An 8780-nucleotide genomic window follows, 5' to 3' on the forward strand; every position below is an offset into this window, starting at 1 on the left:
ATAAAATATAATTATAGAAAAAAAATAGCAGTGGGTTTTCAACACAAAGGTAGGGATTTCAAATCTACCAGCTTTTCCACACAATCTTCTCCCCTGCAATTTACAGCCTCTGAAAACCTGCTGGAGGGTCAGTTCTCAGTCAGGTCTGGCGTTACAGGACATAGTAACAACAGCAGCAAGGACAGGGACTTATCCCTTCAGTGACCTTGTTGTGAGGAAAGAATCACTGAATCTATGCTAGTAGTGTTGATGCGTGCATGGATTCCAGGTAACAAACGTGCATCTTATTCAGAGTGTTCTAGTGACATTAGTACATTAATTTATGGAATTATGGAATGTTTTATTTCCTCTAAACCTCCCCTTGACTTTTCTACCTCCCTTGACTTAGAGGCTGCCTGTCTCACTTGTAGCAAACCTGAGAGAAGTTGTCCTTTTGATAACTTTTGAAACTAGGGCCTCAGTAAACTCATAAAATGATACCTAGGAAGGCCTGTCCTGTGGCCTGTTATTAGCACCTATTATGAAAAATCCTTGCCTCTGGAGGATGGAGGGCCACAACCTTCCTCACCCCATGCTAGGACTGCACACTCTTCTTGCTCAGAAGGCTCTTCCTCAAGCCATAGTTCCTGAAGTCATTTCCTCACTTTCCCACAGAAGCCTCTGGAGTCCCGGGTCCTTACCCTTGCTGACCTCCAGGTTCACATCATAGGACAAGCCACGGTTATTTACACCCAGACCACACTTGTATTTCCCAGTGTCATCTGTGGTGAGTTGGGCAATGTCCACCACAAACAAGTTGTCTTCTGGGAAGTCGGTGAGTTTGGCTCTACCCGCATAGTTCTCAGAGACAAAGGGCCCTGAGGAGATGAGGGTTGTACAGGGGCCCTTGTCTCCCTGTCGGCACCAGTACTTCCGGGAATGGCGGTTGACAGAAGTGGCTGGGTAGTAGCACTTGATGGACACTGAGCTGCCCTCCACGCTCCTTACGTCCTGGGGACCGAATATGGGACTCTTCATGGAAACCACTGTGGAGAGAGAAGATAAGCTTTCTGAGGCCCTTGACAGTCCACCTCACAAAGATAACGCCTCCTACCCACCACAGGTGCCTTCTGTGAGATGTTTACTGCTCTGGTGGCCTAGGGAATAAGGAATTGTGCTGCCCACCCAAAGGCAAACGGTTTGAAACTGGTAGCTGCTCCACAGTCTCCTCTCACGCAACTGACAGCCTTTGAAAACCCACTGGAGGGTCAGCTATGAGTTGGTTCTTACTCAACAATACATAACAAGATCACAATTAGACCCTTGCTGGAATTCCATAAAATGATGGAGTGATCAATGTTATGCTGTTCATTAGTTAATGATACTAATTTTAGTAGAATAGCAGATTTATTAATGCTGTTCCTCCTTTGGAAAAATTAACTGCCTCTGTGAGGTGTGACACATTTGTCTTTGCTATTCTTTTTCTTTCTAAAAACACTTCCAAGGTTATTTCCCTTTTGTCTGATAAAAAGATTGGAAAACAGGAAGGATAAGCGATTTCTTTCACATCTCATGACAAGTCCTAGAGACCTCTGGTCCAGAGATCCAGGTCCTTTGTCATTCCCAGGGAAGACCCTTCACGAGACTCTGGGCCTTGAAAGTTGGAATTGCCCTATTCCCATGCCTCACCCCCCCCTCTTTCAGACACAGCCTTTCTGCGATGAGTCTGTGCAGTTTCTTTCCAAGGGCAGGCATGGGAATGGGCCTCCTTTCCTCGTCCCTGGGGAATTGGGCTCTGGAGGGAAGAATGCTGAATGGAGTCATGAGGAGTTAGTGAGGACCAACAGAGGACAGACATACCTGGTAAGAAAGCCAGCAGGCAGGTGAGGAGCAGGAACGCCATGGCTGGCAGCTTCTGCGAGGCTGCACTGCCCACGCGACTTCCTGTATGAGATCCTAGAAAACAATGAGCACAGGAGATGAAACGTCTCTGTCTTCCAAGATTAGTTAACCTTAGAGCTTCTTATTCAACTTCATGTCTCCAGCAATTGACATACATCTTGTGGAATGAGGGAACGGTTCTAACTTTTCCCATCTCCCAATGTATATTGTTCCTCAATAAGTAAGTTTTATCTTCTCAACTAAGCCAGAAGTCTATGCCCATATCCACAAGGCTCAGTCCCAGGAGCACTGAGATCTCAGGAGAGCTCACTGAGTGATTGCTTCTGTCAACATGTGGTTCCCCTCTTTTTGATTCAACTTCAACATATCCCTGCAGGAGGGGGGATGGGCAAGGACTCACAGAGGAGGACTTACAATCATTAAGCTTGTAAATGGAATAATAATGGTAATAACACTATCAATTGTTCTTCCACCAGGCCCCAGATCATTTGCATACATTATCTCAACACTTCTATCAGCTCTATGAAGTTGGTATTCTTATCCACGTTTAACAGCTGAAGCAATGAAAAATGAAAGGCTAAGGACTTTATTCAAGGTTCAGGAATTAGGTGTGCCAGTGGAGGAGGGGGACAGGATCAAAGGCAAATTTGTCTTGACTCCAAAGTTCAAGCCCTTAACCCTTCGTCCTGTTCTGTATTGCATCTCCAGTAAAGCAACATGCCTAGTGCATATGTGTGTGGTTTGTAGAGCCTCCTTCGCTTTTTATTAAAGCACTATGATTTGCACTATTTCCCTTGAGCTTTCTGATTTCCCTGTGAACAAGACAAGGATAGATTTAACTAGAGCTGTTTTGTAGATAACCACTCTACCACCACTGAATCACCACTGTAATGGAATCTTCACCTTCCAAGCTGGAGCCCCAGGCTTGATTCCCTCTTACTCATGAGCTCTTCGTCATGAAAAGCTCCCATTGGGAGGTGGGGGTCTTCTAGACTAAGACTAGGAAGAAAGGCCTGGTGATTTACTCCCCCAAATCATCCAGAGTGAACCCTACTCTGCCCCACTGTGCATGGGGCTGCTTTGAGTCTGGGCACAGCAACTAATACATACAAAGGAATAGAAAAATCAAGATGGCACAATGCTGAGTGTCATGTTTAAAGTTTTCCAGAGACTAAATTCAGAGGTGAGGGTTAAAAATGTGGGCAGCATGGCTTTTGCTGTCCTGTCTGGTGAGGACAGAGCAAATAACAGTGGGGAACGCAAGACAAGTCGCACGCCGAGTCCTTCCCGCGTGTGTCTCCACTGGGGACACAGTCCCTGTTCCCATCCTGGCTGCAACCCTGGTCGAACCCTAAATGAAGCACAGCAGAAAAGAGAGGAGTCTGCACTTTCCCACAGACTTTCATAGGCTGTAAACTGTGGGATGGATTCCACAAAGTGTTAGAGAGAGAAAGCCAAGATAATAGGTGCTGGGCAATAATGGACATCCATAAAGATAAGGAAGTTGCAGGGAAGCCAGGCCCGGGGCCTGCAGCACTGGGCATTATCTCCCAGGCCTTCCCCCACTGCCTTGGCCTCTGCTCCCTCCTCCCAGAGACACCCTTGACTAGCTTAAGCCAAAAGCAATACTGGTGTTTATCTTGGTTCTTTCTTTTCTGTAGGGGGATTTCCCAGCAAGAGAAGCTTTTATTTCCTTGTGGAGATAAAAACATTCCCTTTCTTATGTCCTTTGGAAGTCTAAGGGAGGAGCAGGTTGGAGGAAGTGTCAGGTGAGCCTCTCTTGCCCGTTGATGACCTCAGACCTTCACACCAGGCAATGATTTACTCCTGGAGTGAGCCCTTAGCCAAACACCAGGGTCAGCCCCTTCCTGGATGTGCTCAGAGACACTACTGGGGGGAGTGCTGAGGAGGTCCTGCAGGGCACCATGATGGTGGTTCCCAGAGGGCAGCATCTGTCAAAGACCAGATTGGAGATGGCTACGCAGTCATCTCCTCACTGACAGTGGGCAGAGTCAGGCAGTGACTTCCCTCACGCTGCCAGATGTCATCCTGGCTCTGGGCACCTACAGCCTCATTGCATGAAGAGCAGAAATGAAAGGGGACCCATGAGTCTCCCCAGGAACTTAATTAGAGTGGACTGGCTGCTAAGGGCTGGGGAACTCACCACTTGCCACTTGCACTGACTCTGGTGTGGCGCTGGGCGGGAAGACAAAGTGCCCATGCTTTTGAGACCACAGTCGGCAGTGTCTCCCCTTGGTTCTCAGCCCTATCCTCCCATCCTGTCTCTAAGATTTCTGGAAGATGGGAGAAGGGCTTCCCAGAGTGGTATAGATTGGCAAGATGACTTGCCCAGGGTTATAGATAGACAAACGGCAAGTTTTCCAAGGTAAGAGTCCCGATTTCCAACACAGTCTTCCCCTCCACGTATGAACACTTGGGGAATTATGCATGGCCACACAGATGGGGGATATGTGTGTGTGGCCATGACTCCAGGCCAGGGGTGAGAGCCTCAAGCATGTACAACTGGAAAGGCAAGACTGGCAGCACAGGACCTCGGCAAGGAAGAGCAGAGTCCTTTCCCAGTGGAGATAGCTCGGGCGCTGGGCACCCATGGTCTTCAGAACAGGATGGCATTGCCCAAAGCTAAAATGTGAAGCTGTTAGAGTTGGGATCTACCAGGCTGGTTGTTGTTGTTTGGTGCCGTCGAGTCGTAGATGACTCATAGCGACCCTATGAACGAACAGCCTGAGCACTGGTCGTATATAGAGTTTCCGGAGGCAAGCCATTTCGGAAGAGGATGCCGCTCCTGCTTCCAGGCTTATTTCAGTCGGGAAGCTCCAGCAAACACTGTCCACCATGGGTGCCCATTACCACGATTGGCACATCACTGTCACAGTCTTCGGCATCACAGCAACCACGAGTTACCTCTATACAGCAACGCGCTATACCACCTAGAAGAATGTTTGACAGGAAAACAATTTGAACCTGGCTGAGGGCCACAGATGAAAATCACCCACCTTCGGCTTGGTAGCATAACTTCCTTTGCATCCCTAGCAACTGAAAAGCCGTATGTTTTAGAATCATTCATTAAATATCCCCCAAAATCTCAAAATCAGCCCAGGAGATTTAGATCTTAGAGACCCCAGTTCCAGGTTAGCTGGAGTTGGATTGCAAGGATTTTCGTAAAGGAAACAAGGAGGGAGCACAACATCCATTAACTACCTCACTATTTTTGTGTACCCTTGAGTCAGAGCTGATTCATAGCGGACCCTCCAGAGGGTTTACAGAGGCAGTAAATCTCATGGGAGGAGATTGGCCATCTTTCTCACATGGAGCAGCTGGTGGGTTCAAACTGTGTACCTTTGTGTTGGGAGCATGATTCCTTACCACTAAGTCACCAGAGCTCCCTAACAAGTACCTGTTGTGTTGTAGTTAAGTGCCATCCAGTCGTAGACAACTCCTAGCAACCTTATGAACGAAAGACCTGGACACCTGTATAACTTTCGTCCTTTCTCTGGGTTCATAGGGTTTCTGGAGGCAAGCTATTACAAAAGTGAATGTCCCTCCTGCTCCCAAGCTTGTTTGAATGGGGAGGCTCCACCAAACACTGTCCACCATTCTCGCATTTGACACATCATGTGCCAAATGTGGGAGTTCTGGTGGCCTAGTGGCAAGAAGCTGAGTTGCAATCCCGAAGGCATGTGATTTGAGGCCACCTGCTGCTCCGTGGGAGAAGGATGGGCAATCTCCCGTGCAATTAACTGCCTCTGAAAACCCACTGGAGAGTCAGCTTTGGGTTGGTTCCAACGCTATGATACACAACAACAACAACAACATGGGCCAAATGCATTGTTTGGCTCTTTTCTTTCATAATTTCATCCATTGTCACAGCACCCTAACAGCTCTGGTGGCCTAGTGATAAAGAGCTGCTCTGTCAGCCTGAAGGCACATGGTTTGAATCTACCAGCTGCTCTGTGGGAGAAAGATGAGTAATCAACTCCTGTGCAATTTACTGCCTCTGAAAACCCACTGGAGGATCAGCTATGGGTTGATTCCAACTCAATGGTACACAACAACAGCAACAACAACAGGATCTCTAAAGGGAGCTCTGATAACTGAGTGCAGAAGGATCCATGCTGCCAACCCACAGGGACACGATTCAGATGCCCCAGCTGCTCCACAGGAGAAAGGTGGGAGGTCTCCTCCTGTGTGATTTACTGCCTCTGAAAACTCACTGGACAGTCAGCTATGAGGAGGCTCTGACTTAATGGTACACGAGAACTACCGGCACGTCAGGACAGCTAAGGACTAAAGAGATTCTAACTCTAAGACCATCCACCCTATTCTCAAGGCCCTCGTAGATTCCTCTCACCTTCCATGCAAGAGACCCGGTTCTGCTCCCAACTAATGCACCTCGTATGCAGCTACCACCTTGCTAACAGAAGAGGCTTCTGTGTTCTTACAATGGCAAACAGGTTTCAGCAGCACTTCCAGACTAAGACACTAGGAAGAAAGGCTGGTAATCTGCTCATAAAAATCAGCCAGTGAAAACTCTGTGCACCACTGGTGTGATCCACAATCAATCAAGGGGATGACACAGGGCCAGGAAGCGTTTCAGTCTGCGTGGTGTCACCATTAAGTCAGATCAGACTTAACAGCAGCCAACAGCAACAACGCCATCCTTATATCTTGAGTCCTCAGAGGACCTCTTTTACTGGGATGTGTATGCTAGTACATACACCATGCACAAACACCACCTCTAGATATTTACAGTGTAGAACCCTGAGAGAGGGGTGCTAGGGGTCAGAAATGACTCCATGGTGGTGCTTTTGGTTTTGATGCTAGTCTATCATGCACACAAAACTACCACTTCTTGTCCTCAAACTAGGAGTTGTTCTCTACTCTCCATTGGTGAGTCTAGAATGTTCTAAGTCATTCTTATTTTTAAAAAAATGACTTAAAAATTATATTCCCTTCCTACCTCTGTCTCCTCTGTAATCATAAAACAATGTTGCTTTCTGTATGTAAAAAAAAAAAATGATAAGAGACCCCTGATAAATCCATAACACATCTACATGGTTGGGAGTTAGGGCAAGGGTGTAGATGGTTTGTGAAATTCATCCAGCTAGCTCTCTTTCAGGGAGAGTGGCTATCCTTCAGCAACAATGCATTGGAGTCCAAACATGTGACTTCTAATATTAGGTTCTTCTTGGCCAGAGGAAGAAGAGTCCCTGGACCCAGGGTATGCACTGGGGAAAGCCATGTGGCCTGGTTACACCACATTTCTGTTTGCTGTGATCCCAGCAGCAGTGTGAGCTTCTTCGTCATGCTTGGTTCAGCGGAGGGCTTGCATAACAACTGGGAGGAAAAACATATGCTAAAGAAATTTGAAGCCAGAGTGACAGTTCTACAACTTCCTTGGAGTGTAGGTTTGAGCAGCCAGAGGCTCTGGAGCTCAGAGCAGTGGGAGCCATTGGCTTGTCCCAGGAAGAGGACTTTCCTTGGCTGGACTGATGACCACGTCCTCTTCTATTTGAGGCACATGGGACAGTCACTCCCTGAGCACAGACTAGAGTGAGCCTAGAAACCCCAACATCCCCAAGGAGAGAGAACGTCTATGTTGTTTCAAAGGATTTAAGGCTGCATGGTAGAAAATTCTCAGGGAGCCAAGGTAGGATTTTTATGTAAGTGTGTGCATCTGAGAGTCTCCTGACAGAGGCAATGTTGGGGAAAGGGAATTGAAGCAGCAGTGGCCAGGGAGACAGAGAACAGTCAATGAGTGCCAAACACATCTGAGTTAAGAAAGACTCAAGAACCTGGACCCATCCCAGACTGCTCAGAACTGGTTTGCTATTATTGCAAGGCATAAGCAGAAATGAAGCATTTGAATAACCAGTTCCACAAAGCATTGAAAATAAGCCTTACGGATTTCTGGATGGCCTGTCGGCAAAGACTTGAAACCTCAGCTGTTAAATCCCTTCCTTTCTGCCCTGCGGTGTGTGCTTTTAGTGAAGTCACCCTACTACATGGTATCATTCAAGATTTTGACCATAATATCATTCAAGATTTTGACCATAGTATCTCTCAGTATTGAGACTTGCGGCTTGAATTTGTTTCTCTGTTCTTTCAACTTTAGAAATGCTGAGCGAATTCTTCCCTTTATATTCTCCAACAAAAAGAATGTTTATACAGACTATTCCACGGACAGCCAAAAGAACAAACAGATCTTGGAAAAAGTGCAACCAGAGTGCTTTTTGGAGGTAGAGATGGTGAAACTTCATCTCACATATTTTGGGGATGTTGCTAGGAAAGGTTATTCCTTGAAAAGGAACATCATGTTTGGAAAAGGTAGAGAGTCAGTCAAAGAAAGGAAGACCCTCAAGGAGATGGATTCATATTGTGACTGCAGTGATGGGCTCAAGTGTGTCAGAGGTGATGAGGAAGGTCCAGGATAGGACAGGGTTCAGATCTGTTGTTCACAGGGTCTCTACGAGTTGTACTCAACTTGATGGCACCTAACAACAAGAACAGCAACCACATGACATATACTCTTGGATGGCTAGAGAGAGCTAAGAGCCTGCCTCTATCCATGTCCAGAGGGCCCTGCAGGAGAGTATCTAACAAAGACAAGCTGCTCCACAAGATTGATCAGCCTGAAGATGGCCCCAGACTCTCACTCCTTCACTGAGACAACACAGTCAGGGAGGACTTCTCTCCCTCTGCTAAATGATGCCCAGGTGCTGGCAGCTGTATCAAAAAGACACCTGGAGGATGAAGGAGAAGCCAGACGTCTACTCTCTTAACCTAGAGGTTGGACAAAATGTGCCATCTCCTCCCACTTCTCTATGAGCTGGGCTTACAGAGGTGACAATTACAAGGGGTTACAACGACCCTGGTCA

The 8780-nt window shown here is 47.2% G+C and overlaps 1 protein-coding gene across 1 annotated transcript in view; it reads right to left on the reverse strand.

The window, feature by feature from the left end:
• PIGR (polymeric immunoglobulin receptor) overlaps positions 1 to 1882 on the reverse strand; it is a 17180-nt gene extending 15298 nt beyond the window's left edge. The window contains exons 1-2 of the mRNA XM_006887998.1: positions 1840 to 1882; positions 681 to 1025 (exon numbers count right to left, since the gene is read on the reverse strand). Of these exons, the coding sequence (XP_006888060.1) occupies positions 681 to 1025; positions 1840 to 1882 (388 nt within the window). The remainder of the gene's footprint in view (positions 1 to 680; positions 1026 to 1839) is intronic.
• Positions 1883 to 8780: the final 6898 nt, after the last annotated feature.

This window comes from Elephantulus edwardii, unplaced genomic scaffold, assembly GCF_000299155.1.
Source record: "Elephantulus edwardii isolate Elephantulus edwardi_28Jun2011 unplaced genomic scaffold, EleEdw1.0 scaffold00063, whole genome shotgun sequence".
Taxonomy (NCBI): Eukaryota; Metazoa; Chordata; class Mammalia; order Macroscelidea; family Macroscelididae; genus Elephantulus; species Elephantulus edwardii.